This window comes from Euwallacea fornicatus, chromosome 12 (genome assembly GCF_040115645.1).
Source record: "Euwallacea fornicatus isolate EFF26 chromosome 12, ASM4011564v1, whole genome shotgun sequence".
NCBI classification, from domain to species: Eukaryota; Metazoa; Arthropoda; class Insecta; order Coleoptera; family Curculionidae; genus Euwallacea; species Euwallacea fornicatus.
Window position 1 is genome coordinate 1,516,217 of NC_089552.1, and position 22,026 is coordinate 1,538,242.

Below are 22,026 nucleotides of genomic sequence, written 5' to 3' on the forward strand. Positions count from 1 at the left end.
TACGTTAAAATAAAAAAGGTATTTACAAAAAATGTTTATTATCTCCGGCTATTCAAATTGACCTGGCTGACACTTAAAACAGTTCCCCATTTAAACTAAATTGAACCGCAATAGAAGAACCGAGAAGTAAGAACACAAAAGCATTCTTCACTAGATACGGTATATACAAAATAAATCTACTTAGATACAAAAGTAACAACTGTGCTGTGAATACTCTTCGAAATATACTGAAAAATAACAGTCATTGGATTCGACACAATCATCCAAAACTCATAATTTACACACTTAAAACCGTTTCAAAAACTCTTCTGCTACAATTCGAGCCCTGGCATTGACTGCCAGTTTCATTTCAGAAATCTCCTTGTCAATCTCCTCCATGAAATGTATCACAAAATCCACTAGTTTGTGCTTGAACATCTGCTCGGTATGGAAGTTGGTAATCAAGAAGCTGATGTCGTAGCCCTCGATGGGCTTCCGCCTCAAGACTATGAAATTCTCCGCTCGCATCATCATAAATCGCATGAATTTTTTGCACAAGATTTTTTCAATTTCGTCCGCCTGTTTTACGGCAATGCTGATTCGAACTGAATTGACTGAGGTTTCTATTAGGACCTGCAGAAAAAATATTTGAAAATAGCACATTTAATGAGTAATTATAATTATTTTAGGTATGAAATCTTAATAATTCATGATCTCTATTATGACTGAAAATATAAAAAAAAAGATGACCACATGTAAACCTGTAATCATTTATTAGGGGCAGAGCTCTGATATTTTTTGATCACATGCTCAAGCATTTTGGTGTATAAAAATTTCATCAGCTCATCAATCTTCCCGTCATTTAGCAGAGAGCACAATGTAAAATGCAGCTCTGACATGGACCTAGCAGTTTCAAGGTCTATAATCAGGGTATTTCCGGGGTGTACAATATTTGCCCCAGTGACAAGGAGGTTTTAGTGTCTATAAGAGTAGATTATGAGAAAGGATGGAGAGAGGATTGATCATTGCAATTTCCTCTCACAATTGTAATGATACTAACTTGTATTGTGAATACACAACAGTATTCCAACTATGAGATATGATTTCTAACAAGTTTATTATTGTTATTTATGACGCGCCCAGAATGTACTAACAGGGAATGCGAATTCCTCGATACATTTAACGTCTACTTACCTTTTCTTTCTCATTTCTCGAGATTACAACGGGGGTGAGTAATAGCTCCCTGGAGCTCCTAACCTCTACCTCCGGTTTATTGTGTCTTTCCACTACTTGGGAACTAAAGTTGTCCAGGCACATTGCAGCGGTAAGCGTGTGCCGAACAGCCGTTAAATACGGTTTCAAAGTAGCTGACATTACTTTGAGTTAAACTTTAAAATTAAATTATAAATTAAAAATTGCAAAAGCACCACACCTCTTGTTGATAAAAAGTTATTGTTGTGTCAGTGTCAGTGTCAAAATTGAGTTAATGTGATTTGGTCAGCAGTCGAGTGCTTTTTATGAGACCAGGGGGCAGTAAAACCTTAATGTTGTCAATTTGTTTGTATTGGTTGGGTGGACTTCAACCATGGCTGTCTACTCAGTAAAAAAGGGGGCACTGGAGAGAAAGAATTTATTCGAAATATTGATATTTGCTCAAGTTAGTGAAATTATGTCTTGGAAAATGAAATTTAAAAGTGTCATTTAGTCAACAGCTGATTTTTGGCATTTCTTGACAATTAACAGAACAGAAATAGTTTGATGTCACAAGGCACTTTGGCCATTATTCAAATTCCATTAGGAAATATCAAAGTATCCTCCAATCAAACCCAAATACCGTAAATTTACATTTTTTAACTATTATCAGTCTCCCCACAACAAATAAACGCGAACCATTCTCATTCAGTTCTAACGTCAAAATGTTTTCCAAAATTACTGCGTATCAAAAATGAAAAATGGAACTCGTTTGTTTAACTATACAACAAAAATTGATCCCCATATCCCTTAGAATTTTGGGCAGCAGAAGAAACTATGCTAGGTAAGTTGTACACCCTCAAAAATCCACTTGTCTTTCCTAGAGTAAGCCGATTTCAATAGATGACCTTTTCTGAGGTCACTAAATAGTCTTTTAACAATATCGCCCTTTGCAGATTAGCTGAAGTAGGTCGGCTGGAAACCCCCAAGGTAGCTGGTAAATATGACACTGGACAATTGATCCTTCACCGGGTATTTGGCTACCGGGGGGTAGTCTTATTCCCATGGCTGGCCAGAGTTTATGACAGGTACATACAAACTGCAAAAAATTTCAATGCAAAGTAGCTTTTAACAATGCCAATAGAGACTTGCCGCAACACCGGGAAGGAGATGAGGAGCCAAACTCAGGGGTTGGGAAGGAAGTCAGAGGTAGAACACACACATTTTACCAGGTCCTCATTGATCAGAGAGATTGTCCTTATATTGTATGTTAAAACTATCAAATTATTAAGTCCTTTTCTAATGCTAAATCCATTGTTAGAGGGCCCAAACAGAAGCAGTAACATTTTTGGGCAACCAAGACTCATCTAGAAGTTTATATGCCATCCCTGGCTTAGATTATGTGGCTCATGAGGATATTATTCCTTATGTCAGTGCTGAGAAAGCCCCTCTGCACCATGAATTATTTGATAAGTTCTTAGCCCCAAATCAGAACAGAGGTATGGGACCATTTGATTGAGATAAATTAGCATTTTCAGTTGGTGTTAGTTGTTGATTTTTTAGATCCACCCTTTGTAGCCCAAGACACTTTGAAAGCTTGGCAAAATAAAAACCACCCTTGGTTGGAGTTATCTGATGTTCACAAAGAGACTACTGAGAATATTCGTGTAACTGTTATCCCATTTTATATGGGATGCAGAGAGAGTCATGCCAACTCAGTGTATTGGGTGTGTGTTACATCTTAAACCATTTAATATTTTGATTGACATATGTTTATTCTCTAGTGGAGATACTGCATAAGGCTAGAAAACTTAGGTAATCTGAGTGTTCAATTAAGAGAGAGGCATTGGAGGATATTTTCTTTGTCAGGGACTTTAGAAACAGTTAGGGGTGGGTATCAAGTAATATTTGTGATTATCTACTATTGATTTATGTCTCAGGCAGGGGTGTAGTAGGGCAAGAGCCTGCTTTGACAAAAACATTGCCCGCGTTTCAGTACAGTAGTCATGTAAGTCTGCAAGCTCCTAGTGGTCACATGTGGTACAGTATTATTTTATAGTAAAGTGACACTTTTTAACTTTCTGGCTTTAAGGGGTACATTTCGGATGGAAAGAGAAGATGGCTACACATTTGACTGCAGAATTCCTCCTTTTTCTTTGGAAAGTAAGCCTGAAAATGGTTCGGCGACGCCACCGGAAACTGCGTGAAATTTTGCCCTTTGTGTTTCATTATTTGATCAATTAACTCATCCAAGAAGTGCTAACAGACCTGTTGTATATAATAATTTAAGCTATGAAAAATCAGATAAATGTTGAAACTATTTTTATTTATATCGCTTTATTTCTGAAAAATTCCCTTAATTGATAAAAAAAATTGGTTTATTGTCTTCCCCAATAGTTGACTCTGTCAAACGAAACCATTCTTGCTAATATTTTCATTTCGATCGGATCCCTGAACATTTTTGCAAGCACATGAGGAAAATTTCAGACCTAACAAAACCTATGTCCAGTAAATAATATTTTTCCCCCATTATTTTATCTAGGAAACACGTGAAATTACCCTCGACGTTGCTTTCATGTTCACCAAATGTTCAATAATAAATCAATGCTGGCAAAAGGCCAATAGGTTGAAAGTTGATAGATCACCTCGGCAGTTACTCTTATGGATGCCTACCGCTCCTCCTTAAGCACGAAAAGAACAATCCCGAAAAAAATAACGTTATCTGAGAGAACGAGGGACATCTTTATCGAACCCTCGTGCTACCAGCAAAGGTTTATCCCTTTTGGTCCTAAGAAAAAAGGTTTAGTCATTCAACTTTGGGTTGTTCCTACGAACTGCATTTTTCATTGATTACTTGGCATATGCAGCTCTTCACTTTGAGTTCGTACGCCTAAGACAATTTTGTAATATAAAACATTTGTTTACTTCTTTGATTAATTGGATAATAAAGTTATATTAGCCAACTGATTTCAGTTTATTTACAACAATAAACAATTTAGACTGACAAAATTCCTTACAACTACAAAAATTCCCTACCAGAAGCCTAAAAAGACACTTTAAGTATGTATTATTCACTCCTATTATCTGCATCTGCCCAAAACCTTAATTAAAGAAAAATCGCTGTTATTCCAATTAATACAAAAATCCAACGTTTGTTGTAACCATTACAGTATCTTATAAATATACAGTTCAGGAAATATAAAACAGTAAAATTAAAATTAGGGCTGTACGCAGTCGCGTTAATTAACGCAAATAACTATTAATTAAGTTATCAAGAAATCAAGGCAAATTTCTTGATTATCCCCAATAAGGTTTCGCCTTAAATTACCTCTGTAGACTCCCAAATCCCAGCCCAACTCCTCTCATGGTGTGGGTGGCAGTTCTGGCCACCTCATACTGAGCTTCCATTGAAGTGAACATTTCTTGCTGCTTCTTAAGCACGTCCGTGCTTTTGACCGGTAAGTTAGTAGTGTCGGTTTCCCTAATGCCCATGAGGCGTTTGAATTTTGACGAAGTTTTGTCTGAAACAACAAAATTTAAATCTATCCTTGAAACTGAAGAAATAATTAACCATCTGCAAAGGTGGTCGCTTCGTAGACTTTTGAAGATTTACTTCCGGTCGCCATGGCTAATGATGCAGTGGTGGTGCTGGGTTTTGCAACTGCGGTGCTGTCCTCTTCTTTCGCCTTGTGCCATAAAAGTTTCCTTTTTTCAATTTGATCCCTGAAGCGACCGGTGATTCCCGGCACGAAAAATCGGTCGCCTTGGGTGGACTTCAACTCAGCTTCTTCAATGGCAGACGCAGGGTAGTTATCAGGTTTGAATTCAATTCCCAATTTATCTAGCCGATCCATGCGTTTGTCCGCTTTTTCCTTTCTGGAAGGAAAACCTCTGGGGCCTCTAGATCCAGACCTGGATCTCTTGGGGGATTTCCTCGGAGACCTCGAACGCCTGCGCTCTCTGCTGCGCCTTTTGTCACGCCTGTCGCGATTCAACCTTTAAATCATCGATCAACTATCTCCTTTACATCTTTTGTTATGGCGAGTTAGAACAATCGCGCCAGTGAACACTCTAAACGGTAATGTGGCTGGCAAATATCCGTTTCCGTTTGCCTTTATTAATAATAGTATACTTAATATGTGATAATTAAATTAGGACGACGAAAAAAGTTGGCCACGTTACCGTACTGAATGCGTCGCCATTAAAATTAAAATAACTCTACCTATCATCCCTTCGTCTCTCATATCCTCTATCTCTCGCCCGGTCTCTGTCATCATCTCTAGAATCTCTCCTATCATCCCTCCTTTGACGTCTATTATCTACTCTACGCCGATCATCCCTCCTCTTCTCATCGTCTCTTCGAAATTTAGGGCTTCTGCTAGCACTTCTGCGATCAGAGATTGCAGAAAACTTTTGACTTGAGCTAGATAATGATGACCGACTGTAAAAGTTGTGGCTGTTATGGTTCGGTCTTGATCCGCTTGAAGGGGGCGCTTGTTGGTTATTCGAGGAGTCGTTGGAGTCCTGTAGAAGAAACGGTAATGCGAATCTGCTTTGGTGCCGGCTTTCAAGGATTAGGATTGTTTGCAAAGGGTTCGGCTCTGTTGACACAGAGTTAAGAAAACAATTTTGTTCGGCATTAAATTATAGAGAGTGACCAACCAAAACCTCAGTTTCGGAATAAATTGGGGACTTCAGGATAAGTCCAATTTAATTAACACCAATTAAGTGTCAATACATTAAGACATAGGTAACTTTATCTAGAGGACATATTATCATAGAAACGGTGAAATAATGACAGAAAATTAGTCTGTTTCTTGAGTTGCATTGGAATTGTCGTCTAGATAAAGTTATCAGATTGATATGTTATTAATGGTGAACTTTAATGTAGAAATTGTTTTTTCTTTGTCTCCTGTTTAGGCCCTTGCCAAAACTAAATTTAGGTATCCAGGTTGTCCCGCGTCGAAGACAACAAAAACAATCTTGTTGAAAGTGATTTGGTAGGTCACCCTGCATGATGTGATTTATTTGATACAATGAGCATCTCCACGTGTTTTTCAGTTTTGCCTGATGATAACCAACTTTAAAACACCTCTATAACTTAAAATTTCTTGAGTATATTGTGGCACTTCTGTCAGCAAAATAGCCTATTTTTAATTATTGTTCCTATTATGGAACAGCATTTTTGACAAAGATCTTTGTAATCATACACAGATCTCACCAGAATATGTAGAAAATTGACATTCACCAAAATAAATGAACCCTGGTTAATACTCACCAAATCACCGGAGATTCTGGTTCTGAATTCATCTTAAGCCGCTCGTTTGTTGTAGGCTCGATTCGAGATATCAAGGTCTTTACAATATAATTATAACAGATAATGTTAATATCAAATATTTCTTTCGCAATAAACAAATAAATAAAAATTACACTATGTAGCGGTAGAACGTTGATGAACATGTCCTCAGGACAAGTACCATATTTATGATGTTTCAGGCATGATTCAATACTATCCTCAAACAAAAACCACTGAATTTCAATACGTATTAATACGGACAAGTGTATCCAATCATGCCTGAAGGGTTTTGCGTAATAATTCCGCTGCAAGGGTCGCTTATACACTCAAATTAATTAGCGCAAAATGTAAATAAATTTACCTCGCTCATGTCCATTCCAACTTCGTCATAATTGTCTTCATGCCCAGTATGTTTTTTGTTGTTGGATGAGTTTGACCGTCCAGGCATCTCCTATCAAAGATTTGTTCGTCATCGAACTAATATTTGGCAAAAGAATGCATTAATATCATTGCCAGTAAACACGTAATTCAAATGTGTATTTTAAGGAATCGACCATTTGCAAGATTTTCGACTTAGAAATGTTTTTTTATTTAGTAAGTGAAAGATATGCTTTAGACCTTATTGACTACTAGTCTTAACTATCATTACACATAAATGCAGTGTCAGCAAGAAAGTCAGGTTAACTTAGATAAGCTTTTTGATATATTAAGGGTAACTCGTAATTTCCCTACATAACAGGCAAAGCAAAGCAGGCCATAGTAGATACAGCCAAAGTGTGCATTTTTGTTGTCGGGTTATATACAAATTCAATCTGTGGTACTGCAACAAAGCCTATTGATATACTGAGTCTTGCTTTAACATCACAGTCTTGTGGCTGTACCTTTGGAGAATCTATAAGCTACAACTGTGCACATGGAGGAATGGAGCTAGTTTCTACATTAAATTTGTTGCTTACTTTAGGATTTAAGGTAGATCATTGATGTAGATGGGTAAAGGGTATAAGTAACAGTGACTTGTCGATAAAGACCCAAAATAAGTTTTCATCTTAAATATGCTTTTTACACTATATTGATTATCAAAAGGTCAAGGAAAGGGAGGAGAAAGGTAATAGAAGAGCAAATAAAGATTTATGAGCGGAATTGAACGTGGATATCTACTTACAGTAGACCGTCTATTTTATTTTACAGTTATTGAGGGTGTTACTCCTACTTAGAGAAATGCGTCAAATATACAAATAATAAATAATTAAGTAATAGTGGGAATATATAGATGGTAGTTGAGTACTTCGAGTTTTAAAAGAGGCTGCAGTTGGTTACCTAATATCCCTTATGTTCATGTGGGAACCGCGGTGGTAATGTTTCATGCTGGATGTGAGGTGATACAATACTAGTCAATATTTACCGAAAATTTCTCGTCTCCAGATTCATCACTGCTATCATCGTTTCCATAACTCATTAAGGAATTCATCACAACTTCTTCAAATTAATTAACACGTTAATAAAGGGGAAAAATCCACTAAAACTTGCAAATTATTAAGACTCTCGAACAGAACGACCAAGTTCTATCAATCATCCAATATGGTGGATAATATGGCGGTCGCCGTCACTACACTTAGTGAACTTTCAGTTAGGTGTCGCTGCAAGCTATTTAAACTATTGATTTTCCTTCGAGATTCAAGTCATTGTTCAAAGGTGTCGCCTCATTCGCCTTGTCGAACTTAAAAATGTTTAATTTTCCCGTTGAGTTTTCTTTGATTTTAAAACAAAAAAGGCCTTTTGGATTATATGGTATTTTAAGTTGGAATTGAAGTTTTCATGAAACGATGCGGGAGTTGAAAACAAGTTGTCAAGTGAAACATTTGTAAGGCTAGTCCGGGCCTGTTTACTGGATGTCCTCCCACAGACATTGACAATTGTCGCCATCGATTTAATTAAATTCTTATGACGTTAATGTGCCGTGGAGCTCAATTAACACTAACACTGAAATTATCATGCAACAAGAGATAAGCAAGAAAGAAAAATAAAATATCGCAACATCTTAACAACTAACGGTCTGGACTGATAATAATAAGATAGGCTAGATTGGAAATGAAACCCATGGCGACAATCTTAAATGTCCTTGCTCTGTTCTAGATAGATCAGTGCAGGATTTAGTTAAAGTTAGAGGTCTGAGATGCAAGATCTGCAAGTTCTATAGTTGGAGAATACCTTCATGAACTTCTCATTAACGATTCCCCATCAGAAAAGTGTTCCCCGTTGTTAAACCATCAGTAGTTTTCCGTGTACAGGTGAAGACCATTGTTAACGCTCGGCCTGCTACACTAAGGCATACCTGAGTCTTAATGACCTTAACTCTGAAAACATTCCAGAATTATTTGGATTATTTATATTCCGTTGGTTCCCGACTTTAAGCCACCTCCAGTTTGTTTCAAGTTGTTCAGTGTACCTAAGTGCAGAATATTCGCGTTGAAATCGATTTTTATAGCATTGATGGGCATTCAATGAACGCCTCTGGCCAAGCCCGAACTACCGGCTCTGTGCGTCCGCCACTGTTTAAGGATATATGCTTTTAAATTATGAATTTTCGTCAAACCAAAAGCACTGGTAAAACTCCATCAAAAACCAACATGATGACAAATTTAGCAACTCATCTTAATTTAAAATGGGACCACCCACATTTCGTGAAGAATACTCCGCGCTTGATGGTAGATTAGTATCGAGTACGGCTTATTAACTCCGGCTACTGGTCATTTTTATGCGTAAACAATTATAGTCGTCATTCTGATTAAATCTAATGTAGACAATGATCTTTGTAATTGTTTTATGTTCTGCTTACTTTTGTCCTCTTTTGTGTGCCTTTGCACAGTAATTTTTCAGACCAGTGCGGACTCCTTCAATCGGCCGGGCAGATTTGGGCGGCAAATTAAGGTTCCACCTCTAGGCAACTATACAAATTGATTCTAGTCGCGTCACTTTCCCACACAAACGACAAAAACCTGAGACTCAGACTTAAAGTTAAGACATTTTCCTTGGGTGGCATTTCTTGTGACTCTAGCTTAATGAGCTGAATGATGATGATGTACTTTTCGATGGTCACTCTGTATTTTTTAATCAAAAGCCGCATTTAATTGCTCTCTAATAAGGTTATGTACACAAACATGAAAAATATTGCTGATATTAAACTTATATTTATTTAAAGGGGCCTACTCGTACGAACATCGTGACTTTTGATAATGTCGCGGCCGCACCGGCCAAATTGGGCTTTGTTTGAAAAATGATGGAAGGTTGAATGAAAAAGACTCCTCAATGAACTCCATGATTAAAAACGATCCCTTTTTATCTCACTTTGTAAATTCCCGGTCGGCGATATAAAAAACCCGGCAGGTAAATTACATTTTTGATTTAGTTTTTTCATCCTCTCGCGTTATTTAGACAGAATGCGTTTTCATTCATAGGAGCTGAGACGATATAAATCATTTTCGACCGAACACAGGTAGCTGTTTCGAAATTGGATACGTGTAAATTACTTTATACCGGGAGGACCATTATTTGGTTTTTATGGTTACAAATGAATCCGGCAGTGTCATCACAAAAACATATTACTTTCAGTGTAATGGGGTCACTTTTCAGACTTCACTTAGAAGCCGTTGGGGCTATGCCTTGGGTCAAAATGGTTAAATCGAAAACTCCTACAAATGTCACACTAATTTAAGAAATTCTCCACACTAGTTAATATGTTTGCTTTAGGGTTTTTTTGATCCAGTTTATTGGACCTTTATTGACTTAATTAAGAAATTATACTAAATACCTGCACCATAAAATTCGTCAGAGACATAAAACAGCCGGTTTGGAACAGGCCGAGTTTGATCTCTCGCGGTAAATTAAGTTCACGGTTATAAATAATAATAATTGTAAAAAATTACAAATTCATTACAATCTAGTCAATTTCTAATTTCTACAAATCCATCGATGGTTCCATGGTCTTATTGTTCCCATGTCGATTAGCGAAGTGAAATTATTATTAATGTTTAGTGGGAATGACACTTTATTTCATAGTGGACAAAGAGAAAATTTAACGGTGTTTATTACAATGCAAATTTCATAAGACGCCAGTTTTAGAATTGGCGTAAATCGACGTGAACTAGATCTGGTCGATGGGCCGGAAATTATTTAAATTGATTTTTTCAATTCAACTTTCCCCTGTTATGGGAAACGATTATGGAAGACGGGCTTTTTTTAGATCGCCGATTGGAAATTTTTCAACAAAAATAATATGGTAGTTGTACAGAAGGACGCTGAACACCGAAGTCGGCCGCATTAAAAAACATGCGTGGACGCATCCAATTGGTCCGTAATTTTGAGCATGTGCGGCTTAGCCGTTCCTCTTTATGTGATAAAAGTGTCAGTTGCTTGCCAGCTGTCATTCTCTGCGCAAAACGTAATTGAGAGATGGACGTTTCCAGGCGAAACTTAACAATGTCGATGTTATCATGTTTTAAACTGAACAAAAATGCTGCTGAAACTACAGAAATGGTCAATGCGGCTCGGGGAAATTTCGGCAGCGGAACGTTGTCATGCCCACACGATCAAAGTAAGTGAAGCTGTGGAGGAAAAAAGATCATTTCGACCACGGAGGTCGGAAAGTGACATTGCTGCATGACGATGTTCGTCCGCATGTAGTAAAACCGACCCTGGAACCCACCTTCCCCCCAGGCTGAGAAATTCTCGAGCGTGCGGCTTAAGCTCCAGACTTGGCCCCTTGCGATTTCCACGTATTCAGATCAATGCAGTCCAATAGCCGACCATCGGTTCTCTAAAGTTGGAGATGTGTGAACATAGCTTCATAACTATTTTTCCTTATCACTAAGCTTCTGTGGCGAAGGTGTCCATCCTCGATCCGATTAATGGCAAACAATCACAGACAGCAATGGAGATTATTTTACATTTCCAATAAGTATGTTTTTAATAAAGCTTAATTTCACCAAAAAAAAATGCCCACTTTCTATTTATACACCTTTCACTTTTTCTTAAATTCTATTTAGTACAAATACGACCTCGTATCGCTGCGAAAAACTATCGCTTGAGTTCAAAAAAAGGGCACCTTATAGGTACCTAAACATGTACGTTGAAGGTCCTATCCTACGATTTTTCAGATGTTTTTGGCAATTTTCGTGCGAGTTTTATTCAAATTTTAGGAAGCCTTGGGGGGGTCCCCATGCAACGAAAATGAAAATCTGTGAACACTGTCGACAGACAATGAAAAGGTTCGTACTTGACGCTCTAAATTGTCTCCAGGCAATGAAAAGGTACTCCTAAAGCCTCTCGAAGTCACGTCCCAGACCTTTATAAAGCATCAGAGAAGCCCATAGTCATAAATCACAGCGTTAGCTCAAGGCGAGGTAACAAAGAGCCGCTGTAATATGTAATATGACATTTTCAAAATAAAAATTTAGTTTGAAAATTGCTCTAGAGTGAAAAGGCAAAAGGAGAAGTTCAAGAGTACATCTAGACCCTTTTAAAGAGCTGTTTTAACTGAAATTATATTGAAATAAGTTTCTTGCCACAACTATTGAAAGTGAATTTCCCTTCATTTTTTCGGGCACGTATTTAAGTCATATTCATTAGGTACCTGCAAACGACCGTCTGGCGATTGAGTGCAATATAGAGTTTGAGGAGAACCCAATATTAGGGGCTGGAAGTTCTCCTAGCCTTCAGACAATGTTTTAAGTTCGGGCGCGGTGGCACTCCTGCTCCAAAGTATGAGTTTTCTATATCCGAACACTTGTTGCCAGCACAAAGTCCTAATCTAAATCCATCAGACTTTTTTTTTAAGTAATTGACAAACAAATTCGTGGACTAACGGCAGAAAGACGTTTTTTGTAGAGGCCAAACTTAGCCGAATCTTTCAATACTCGTTCGAACCAATGTTTCCAGGGACACTCTGTATGTGGTAAACCAAAATTGTTGTGTAAAAAAAGCGAGAAGAGAATAAAATGAAATTTGATTGGTGCATTGACAAAACAATTTAGTGTAGGTGCGCCGTGAAGAGCAGGAGGCCTAAAAATAAACGCCGAAGTCTTAGGCATAGATTTTCCAGATCGTTAAAGAAGCAGATGGCTCAACGTTATGGCTCGTGCCAATGTTTTCACTTAATATTCCTTCACGTCGTAAGTAATTAGTTTGGAGAGACATTCGTGCGCAATTAAGGGTTAATTAGAATGGGAGCGAAGCTAATCCAACTGAGCGCAAGACCACACAATCTCCTCGGACAAGAAATTCAAATATCTTGGCGGAAAATATCAACATAATTGTGTTGGTAATTGACGTCTTTAGTGGGGTGTTCCGATAATTGAAACGGGAAACCCATCTGTCACCAGAAAAGGCCCCCATTCAATGGAATTTCATAACATGGGAGCCGGTCACGCCCGATCGACCCAACTGCCTATTTTAATACACATTCAATAGATTGTCGTTTGTGTCTAATTTCCGGTAGGCAAAAACAAAATGTCGGAACAGCGCTTCCGTTTTTTATTTAGGTGCCAGCCCGAATCGGTGGGTTCGTTTGTCTCGCATGCTTCGAATCCCCTTCCACCTATCAAAAATAAGCTGACGATAACCGAACTAATCAATTTTACGTATAGATCTGCTCGGACCGTTCGACGGCGATTAACGCCCTTAAGTTCGCCTCAGTTTTAAGTCGGAAACGACCTGGATCCATGAACGCTTTGGGTGAACACACAAGCGAGTCGTGCTGCCCGAATTTATCTTTCCTGGGACCGGACCTAGCACGCCGTTGCTCGGTGAAAGTGGGGCGAGATTCCAGGAGCACTGGAACAATCTACCGGGTACCCCAAGGCGTTCCTGCGACACCATCCCGGGAGGGAGCCCAGTTCCCCTCGCGGACAAGTAGGTGAAAACTGGGAAGTCGCGTGGCGATGTACATAGGGCGCAGCCCGGTCTTGGAGGGTCGGAATGGATCGCGAGGAAGCCGAACCTACTAGGTAATTAAGGCACGTAGGTCTCACCTAGCCAGTGCGGTACTGTTATCAGACTGTAATTTTCATCTATAATTATTTTCATCGAATTTTTCAGGGATAAGGAAAACGACGCGTTAGAAAACGTTTCGTTGTGGAGGTACAGGATTTCGAAACGCACAGTATTTTTAAGGAAACTCCGGAGTTCTGAATGAATCTCCACGAACTTCAGCTTGAAAGCGTCCAGTTAGGTTTCATCCAGTAGGTAGAGTCCCCCATGGGTTTCTGCGCAGGGCCGGCCGCAGCAAGCGACCTCCCCCCGAAAGGGCGGCACGGCTTCTGCGACATCGGGTCGTCAATGTTTCGCCCAGCTCTACAAAACACTCTACGAGGGTGTGGTAATCACTTGCCATTTCCTCGATTTTTATCGCATCGGTCCTTCACTTGATATTTCCCAGCAACCGTTCTCAGAATACCTATTTGCTTAGAAGGTGCCGGGGATTGCGGTCTCGTTCGGCAAATAGAAACGTAATGGTTTCCGATTTTTTTGAATCATCACAGATTAAAAAAAAAATTGATTCACAATCACAATCGATCGGATCCCATCGAAAGAAACCGAGCCAGCGCTAAAAAAGCAAATGATTTGCAAGAACCGAGTTCCAATGCAATTTTTAATTGTTGTTTTTTGTTCAGTTTCCTAGACAATTGAAATCGATAGTGTATTGTTTTTCTGTGGATCGGTTGAAGGGAAACAGTTACGTCACCAGAAATATTAATTGCTTTCGATGGTTTTTTCGTTTTGTTTCGCCTGCTCGGTTTACGTAATCTCCTCGGTTTTAAATAACAGAAACGAAAGTTTAATATTAAATTAACTTAAAAAATATGTCGGCCGACGCCGCGTTATGAGTAGAACTATAAACCTTTTGCCAGAACCGGGGACACCTCGCGCCCACAACCCAGTAGCGCCCGAAAACGAACTAATTGGCCCCACCGGACTCTTGTTACCGAGGAATCTTGAACCATTTTGACCACAATTTCTATTTATAAGCAATTCCCATTAAAGCAGAAACTCGTCCAACAATCGGAGATGATAGATAGCTCAATACAAACCGGCTTTAAACCATCAAGACCAACAAAAGATATCGATACTAATTTCTTCATGGTATAAATTAAAAGTGCTACTGTATACTGGGCCGACGATGGGCCGTCGGCACTCTCCTATAAAAAATATCAAATTAAAATATAGCTGTATCACGATGTTGGATAGGTACCCAGTACCCGGCGTGTATTGTCGGTTCGACATCGTCATGACTGGTCTTCGGCCATCGCTTTGTGGTTAAATTGGTTTTCGAGATATCGGAGCTTCTGTATGCCATTATCGGCCAGGAGTCGGTGCCTCAAGCTGCCTCGGAAAACTGGAAATCTACGGGCACGGGAGCAAGACGCCAAGGGACCGTTGGTCAGTTTTTGGCGCGCGGCTCGTGTGTCCTCAATACGACGGACGGACGAGAGGGATGGGACGCAACGGGCAAAGGGCAAGCGACGAAAACGACACGAGAAGAGACGATAAAACGGAGAAATTAAAGGAAATTAATTCTTAATTAATTCGCTTATTGTTGTAACATTTATTCTCCTCAAATTTCCTATCCCAAATCGTCACGGAATGATCGTCCGAAAAGGCAGTTGACACATCCCAATAACCGAACGAAAAAAACGGTACGCTGCGTCAGCAAAAAAAAATCATCTAAAACACTCATCCACGTTAACGAGGTTAAAATTGAAATTTCGTGGTTAGTATGTGTCCGTATTAAAAAATATTAAAAAATGAAAATTATTATGTGGGTTTTTCAACGGAATTATTTAATAAAAAAAAGCCGGCTGTTCGTCATCGTTCATCAAATTCATCATCATTGTGTCGAACGAAGCCTGCTTATTGAGCGTGGTCGCAGGACCTACGACTTCAGATGTTCATGAAAACTTCGATGGGTCTTCCATTCCGGAGAAGGAACGGTTTCCTGACATTTTACAGTGAACATTTCGTTAACGAACCGAATTAGATTGCGAACCACCGAACACCACTTGTACGTTTGTGCAGTCCACGGCCTTACGAAGGGGCGAGGCTGGGGCACGCCCGACTTGCCAGAGCCGGACCTGCGTTTGTGCAACCAACACATCGACTAATTCGCTTTTGCGGGTTGCTTCAATTCTCGAAAATATCTCAGAAAGTAACCGATCCGTTTTCTAATATATTTTTTGAATCCGCACACTTGGGTCTTTCCAGTAGATTTGCAAGGTTAAGTCTGTATCTGGAGGCTTCGGGGGTTTCCCGATGGGTTTGCAGTTCTCCCGAGAGGTCTTTCCGCCCTTCACAATTGGAGGCGGAATTTAAAAAGATAATTTAGAAAGGCGACATTATTCTTATAAACGTCCTGTACATTTTCTTGTAATTTTAAAATCTGCCCAGCAACTCACTACACAACTTTAAGCCCTGAGTGGCGCGGTAAAAATGAACTATTGATAGATTGTGCACATTTGGGACGTGATTCATGTGCTTGGGCTCCTAAATGCCTTCAAGCACTGCAGGCATCGTAATAAATTGACTGCGACTTCTAGAAAATTATGTAACACACATGGAGCGTATATTTGTATCATCAGTATGCACGGAGACATCGGTAGGCCGAACTTGTCCAGTTGCAAGGGGAAATTTGATGAGAAACGTTCTTACCAAAATCACTGGAACCGACCGTTTTGCCGAACCTCCATATAAAGGTACCTTGGTCACGCCGATGAGTGACCTACGTCCGGCTCTAGATTTGGTACTAAAATGTCCTTAAGCTCTTTACATTCGCGAAAATATTTAGAACAATCACGAAAATTGCTAAAGGTCTTTGGACAACTTTTCCTTAAAACTTCATTTTTAGCGTCTCACGGACACAAATACAGATCCGCAAACTCTCAGGAAATGGGAGTGATGAAAGCTAACAGAGACATTAGTGGTAACGAACAATGTCCTTATCCGAAGGATACACAGAGACAATTTCGAAGACCTTCCTGGTGCTCCATTGTCCTATAGCCGTTGTTGGGTTTTAAGAACCCAATTGAGAAATCACGTCTATTGCCTCCTGTGAAGCACCATATTAGCCCGTGCGATTTGCAGAATTGGCGCTTTGACCTGAATCTCTCCATTGATCCACGTGAAGAATAATCATCCTTACCTGATGCCCAATTCGATGTTTGTTATTGCCAATATTAAGCCCACGAGTTGACGCAGAAATACAAAGCACAAAGAACGAATCTGAACAACAAATTGGACGATCAATTGTCCTTTTTTTTTCACGGTGTCACGTTCTTACAAAGGATAAATCAGGTTCATGCGGAAATCTTGAAATTATTAGTTAATGGACGAGATTCGAAACTGAAGAAGGAGCTGAAGAAGCAACCAGAGCAGAAAGGATGATTTTGATTTACTAAGTAGTTAACGCTCACCTTCTGTGAGCTCGTAAGTCGCCGGGTTCCGTGAAAGTCTTGCTGGAAGAGTCTTGAGGAGGTCACTCAACGGGTTACCTCTAAAAATGGAGAAAAGAATGATAGTTTATTATCGCCCGGTGGAGAGTTCGTCTGAGGGCACGATGGCCGTTGTATGCCAGTCCAATGCTGTAACCTGCCCGCAATCCGGGCCATGCACAGAGTAGCCAAAAATTCCCTTCAAATAATTCAGTGAGAAGCAGCCATTGCCTTGAACTAACCTGAGCTCATGCATTGATCTCAGACATGCATGATGCGATTAAATTGTTTATATTTTCCTACAATACGAACAGAACTGGAATGGAGAATTTCTGGAATTTCGACGATCAGGTCCCACAAAGGGCGTAGGCTTGGTACCCACGCCTCTTCAACCTCCAAGGCAGGTACGACCAAGTTCGGTTCCGGGCATAAAATGCGTGGATGTCACAGAATCGAAAAGAGTTCACGAAGGGTTTCCGAGGAACACCCGGAAAATTCTCATCAGAAGATGACTGCCGCACCTCTATTTCTAATTATGCAAATTAAGCAAGGAAAAAATATAAAGTACAAAACAGTTAATGGTGAATTCTCACGTTTTAGATCAAGAATTGATCGATTTTTTGCCGGCATATTTGATTTACCTCATCAATGACTTTCCAGTTTTATTTGCCACTATTTACGATGCGGTCGCCATAACACAGGGTGTTGTCCGACGGTAATTCCGAAGCCCGCAAGAAACGCCCTAAAGAGTTCAACTATCCACAGTATCCTAAGTACAATGACATTAATGCAAAAGATTACGTAAAAGGTACCATTCATTCCGCGGTAAAACACAACAAATCAGGAACATTTTGCGCCTGCTTAGTCAAATACAAAAGGAGAAATTTTCAAAATTTGCCCCAGTTGAAATGAGCCAAAGAAAAAAGAAATTTATTGCTCTGCGAGGTGCAGCGAGATTAAGAGGTCCAGTTCTTGCGGGCGTTGGCGAGAGATGATGAGCGAATGAGCGTATAATTACTTAAAACAAAGCTTTTGCAAAAATCGAAAATGAACGTGCATGAAATTTGTGTAATTAATTCGAAAAAAAAACTTGTTAGTATTGCGGTCGGTCTGATTTAGAGCTCGAGGAACAACGGCTGGGACCCTTAAACGCAATCATCTATTAAATTTATTTAAACAACATTCTCACAGTGTTACAAACGGATTTCTCTATTTTAGGATTTTTTGTGCGCTTCGATTGAAAAATTTAGCGGTACTTGTGTAAAGCCGGCTGGGTACTGCCCGATTGGTTCCCACGACGCGACGCAGCGTTGAGAATCACTTCGGTGGCGAGAGGAGAGAAAAAAACCTCTTGCTACTATGTAAATAATAAATATCGGTATTTTATTTCATGGATACCGAATCGGAGACGGTCAGATGACGTTTCTTGAAAGGACTTTTTAGAAAAACTAGAAGAGGTTTACGTAAAGGTACAGCAGAGCGACGCTAAAAACGCTGGGATTTTATTGCCAGTGATTCGTAATGGACTAGGAACTGAACTGCTTTTGTACCTTGAAGTATCTGCTTCAGCTTTTTTTTTTTTTTAATTTCAGTTTTTCATTATGTGCAATAAATTTTGTTGAATTATCGACGATATTGAAAAAAAAAAACACTTATTACTTGCTTTGTTGGATATTAGCAGCAAGGCAGCCCGAGCAGAACCGAATCTTCATTAGTCGCCACCCCATTCAGGGCTCCCCCTGCGAGGAGAGGGGGACACTTTAGGCGATCTAACGAAAGAGCCGTGAAAATAAAACTCCGATTTTCAAAGCTTCGAGAGATATCCAGTTTTTATTCTTTCTTGATTTTTAATTATTTATTTATTTTTACCAAAATTGCGACCCTCAGTCGCACGTGCTAGCTCGAAGCTAGATACACCATGGGAAATGGCGTAAAATTCACCATCGTCCAGCACTCAAGCTAGCGTCGAAGCTTAATCGACGGTAGAAGCCGGGCCAGCTACACGGAGTGTCCGTTTTTTGAGTTAAACCGCGAGGATCTCGGCATCCGTGAAAGATACGAAATTGGGGCGCGCTCGCCCCAACTCTCCTGACCCCACGGAAATTGAAAGGGAATATGCCCACCCCAATTTTTTTCCTATTTTTCCGAAGTATAAAAAAATAAAATTTCGAAAAAACGATTTTATTTTGTTCTTGACATAAATGTCAACAGAGGCGATTCAAAATAATTGACATTTCGTCATTGCCACTTCTCCTCTTCCGCAACGTGGCGATGACACAGTTGAGACGCGACGTTTCGATTTTCGGCCACCGCCAGCAACTCTGTCCTTCCTTATGGATCCTGCAGGAAGGTGGCAGTTGATCCCTCTTCGATGTGTTTGATCTCGAGCTTCGCTTAGGTGAAGCGTGAGTACTGCGTCCCGTTCATGTCACGGGTCAAGAGACCCTCAGGCTCACACTCAAATGAGCGCAGCCCCTATTGAATGTATAGGAGCGTGGCGCTCACGCTAGTCTGAACATACTGATTTCTAATGTGCGCTGATGCACTCTAGTACGAACATACCGATTCCTTTTCAGTGTATTAGATGTTCACCTTAGTTTGGGTAATCTCTTCGAGCTAAAGATGATTTCGGGTATACTATTGACCAATGACCCGAGTCGCACCGTTTGCCGATTCCCTGTCTGACGAGTGCTAATAAGTGCGAAACCGGTGACGGCCCGGGCTGGGGTTCCATGTCCACTGGAACATAGAAGGTTTCTCAACGCGAGGTGTAATCTGCAGTCCATCATCGGTCTTCGGGGATTTTTCTGAATTTTTAATATATTTTTGGTATATTCCCGTCCAGATGTACGATGGATTTCTGTGATGGTACGTATTTTTTCGGTTTTTTAGAGCATGTGGTGGCAACACCGCCAAGGGACAGCTTCGAAATCAGCTCGGGCATCCCCTGTTGCTTCTAACCTGTAGCATCTCTGAGGTACATTGCACCTCCTCCGGTCCTTCTAGCGGCTACCCTTCGGTTGCGCTCCTAAGGCTCCCCGCTAAATTTTTTGGGTCCTGGTAGTTGCAAGGTTGCATTACGAACGCACCCAAATGTAGGTCGATGCAGGCGCTCCTTTGAACCTCCCAGATAGACCAATTTAGTTCACTTTTAACGCAATATTTTGCCGGCGCCTATTACTCAGCACATATTAGAAAACGTTAGAATAGACAAATCGACAGGACGTCCGCACACAAATAGGTACCTATAATAACTCATTATGCGAAACTCATTTCCACTAGAAATTGATGATGTCGGACACCTCGGCAAATATAGATGATGCGAGAACAAAAAGTGTGAATTTGACTAATACAATACGAAACTGAAAGTCGGCCCCGAAATCATTAGGTTAATGAATTTTCCCGCCAGAGGCGGCTCGAATCAAAGGGCCCGTCAAAAACCATCATTTTTAAATCGGGAAAGGTATCAAGTAACAAAATGGTTGCGGTCGATGCCAAAGGCGCCGACAGCTTTGCCTAATTTAATTTAATTTGTCCGACCTTATAAAATCAAAAAAGTCCGAGAGCAAAAACGATTTTGTCATTAACTTCTCCTTTGCCAAGGAGTAGTGTTTGACCAAGGAGGTTCCTAGGAAGAGACATATCCTCCGTCATCTAATTCAAGTCTCTCGACGTTTGCACGTTCAACTTACGGCAATTGAGTAGAAGACTTTGAAGACTGAAAATAGCGAACGTGATAGCCAGGACCGCCAGCAGTGGCGGACACATTGCCGGGCAGTTCGACGGGGCGCCCGCGGGCACCTAGATCCGCTATACTAATTTTCTAGGTTCTCTGTAATTTGAAAAACATGATTTTAGAGAAAATAAACATGGATGCGTGCAGATCACGATTTTCTGCGAACAAACCAAATGAGAGCGAAAAAACAAAAATTCCTGTCTCCTAAACTGTCCTATGCGCGATTGTGGCGGCCTTGTCGTCTCAAAATTTACACGGAAAACGCTTTCTGCGCCAATAAATTCCTGACCCTTTTCTGAGGCCGTAAAGATTCTTCCTCAGTTGTCTGAAAATCGATTTAACAAGATAACTACGAAAACCATGAAATCGACGAACAGTGGCCTTAGATTGCCTAGATCTTTATGTCGTATAATAACAATGACCATTTTGCTGCACCCTTTTTATTAGCCAGATTTTGGCTCTTTAACTGACGCCCCGCTGATTTGGCATGCAAACCCTCTATTCATGGTTAGGCACAACTTTACTGGGTAGGCAGAATTTGCATACCTACCTGTATTTTTGGGTCACTACTAAGAAAATATAGAGTAAAATACGGGTATTTTTAGTGCCACTACTGTGCTAAAGCATTCTTTTCCAGAAATATATATGGTACCTTAGAAACGAACCCACACATTTTGGTTATTATTTATTTCTCTAATAAAACGACGACAGGTTTGTCATCAAAAGGCGGACGAGGAGCCCTTGGGACAGGGCGAATGGTTCTTCAGTTGGTTTTAACTGAGAATGGGGCGCAGTTCCATCGGTCCAACAACCCCCATTCCTGTGCGGGACGCTATTCCCGAACACAATTAAAAAACGATCTTCCTCTGATTTTAGTCGTTTCGCGAATGCCCGCTTCATCTCATAAACCACGTCATGAGCTTGCACTGCGTAACTGTAGTCAGAAGTCAGCCCGCGTTTCTTGTAAGCGCATCAGAATGGGCACTTGACAATGATGTCATAATTATTGCGAATTTCAAAGGGTTGTGCAATAGTTGCGCAGCTGCTAGCTCGGCTGAATGCGACTGTTACAAATTTTATGAGAAACCCTCGTCAGAGAGGATTGAGTAGGGCGTTTTTTCAACACTACTTAACGCATGAATGACGCATAGCAAAAAGGAAACACTCTAGTATTTCACTAAGGAGATAAGAAGAAAAGTATTACTGACAGTTAGTTAAGTTTCCTTTCCTCTGCTTCAAGGCTTTGTCTTGTCGGGTCATTAAATACAACCTATCTCCGTGTTTGCTACTCTAATTTACTTTTTTTTAAACTTCCTTTCCTTCACTCCAAGGCTTTGCTTCGTCAT

General features: G+C 40.2%; 3 protein-coding genes across 7 annotated transcripts; 1 reads left to right on the forward strand and 2 right to left on the reverse strand.

Moving 5' to 3' along the window:
* Positions 1-21: 21 nt before the first annotated feature.
* On the reverse strand, positions 22-1,493 carry Arpc4 (Actin-related protein 2/3 complex, subunit 4). The gene is made up of 2 exons (XM_066288715.1): positions 1,174-1,493; positions 22-612 (listed from the first exon to the last, which is right to left on the reverse strand). Exons 1-2 carry the CDS (start codon positions 1,351-1,353, stop codon positions 286-288), a joined length of 507 nt encoding a protein of 168 aa, XP_066144812.1. The 5' UTR covers positions 1,354-1,493; the 3' UTR covers positions 22-285.
* A 240-nt stretch (positions 1,494-1,733) lies between these two features.
* POLDIP2 (DNA polymerase delta interacting protein 2) lies at positions 1,734-3,496 on the forward strand. Of its 2 annotated transcripts, none has more exons than XM_066288712.1 (8): positions 1,734-2,014; positions 2,127-2,258; positions 2,315-2,435; positions 2,492-2,669; positions 2,719-2,897; positions 2,955-3,060; positions 3,111-3,210; positions 3,263-3,496. In XM_066288712.1, the coding sequence occupies exons 1-8, from the start codon at positions 1,932-1,934 to the stop codon at positions 3,375-3,377; spliced, it is 1,014 nt and encodes a 337-aa protein (XP_066144809.1). In that variant the 5' UTR covers positions 1,734-1,931; the 3' UTR covers positions 3,378-3,496. The 2 variants fall into 2 exon arrangements, with proteins under 2 accessions (XP_066144809.1, XP_066144810.1); XM_066288713.1 differs by having other exon boundaries at positions 1,739-2,014; positions 2,734-2,897.
* Positions 3,497-4,120: 624 nt separating this feature from the next.
* Positions 4,121-8,061, reverse strand: LOC136342670 (uncharacterized protein ZC262.2-like). Of its 4 annotated transcripts, none has more exons than XM_066288707.1 (5): positions 7,869-8,061; positions 6,828-6,917; positions 5,393-5,694; positions 4,742-5,151; positions 4,121-4,691 (listed from the first exon to the last, which is right to left on the reverse strand). In XM_066288707.1, the coding sequence occupies exons 1-5, from the start codon at positions 7,932-7,934 to the stop codon at positions 4,495-4,497; spliced, it is 1,065 nt and encodes a 354-aa protein (XP_066144804.1). In that variant the 5' UTR covers positions 7,935-8,061; the 3' UTR covers positions 4,121-4,494. The 4 variants fall into 4 exon arrangements, with proteins under 4 accessions (XP_066144804.1, XP_066144803.1, XP_066144806.1 ...); XM_066288706.1 differs by having other exon boundaries at positions 4,742-5,166; positions 7,869-8,060; XM_066288709.1 differs by having other exon boundaries at positions 4,742-5,166; positions 6,828-6,943; positions 7,869-8,057.
* Positions 8,062-22,026: the final 13,965 nt, after the last annotated feature.

Bases quoted from the DNA above. Each gene is read 5' to 3' on its own strand.
- Arpc4 (XM_066288715.1), bottom strand. From the start codon at position 1,353: ATGTCAGCTACTTTGAAACCGTATTTAACGGCTGTTCGGCACACGCTT. The intron at 613-1,173 runs GTAAGTAGACGT...TTTTTTCTGCAG, and splicing joins CGAGAAATGAGAAAGAAAAG to GTCCTAATAGAAACCTCAGT.
- POLDIP2 (XM_066288712.1), top strand. From the start codon at position 1,932: ATGGAACTCGTTTGTTTAACTATACAACAAAAATTGATCCCCATATCC. The intron at 2,670-2,718 runs GTATGGGACCAT...AGTTGGTGTTAG, and splicing joins AGCCCCAAATCAGAACAGAG to TTGTTGATTTTTTAGATCCA. The intron at 3,061-3,110 runs GTGGGTATCAAG...TTTATGTCTCAG, and splicing joins GACTTTAGAAACAGTTAGGG to GCAGGGGTGTAGTAGGGCAA.
- LOC136342670 (XM_066288706.1), bottom strand. From the start codon at position 7,934: ATGAATTCCTTAATGAGTTATGGAAACGATGATAGCAGTGATGAATCT. The intron at 5,695-6,827 runs GTAAATTTATTT...TTTCTTCTACAG, and splicing joins TTGGAATGGACATGAGCGAG to GACTCCAACGACTCCTCGAA. The intron at 4,692-4,741 runs GTTAATTATTTC...TTGTTGTTTCAG, and splicing joins AGCGACCACCTTTGCAGATG to ACAAAACTTCGTCAAAATTC.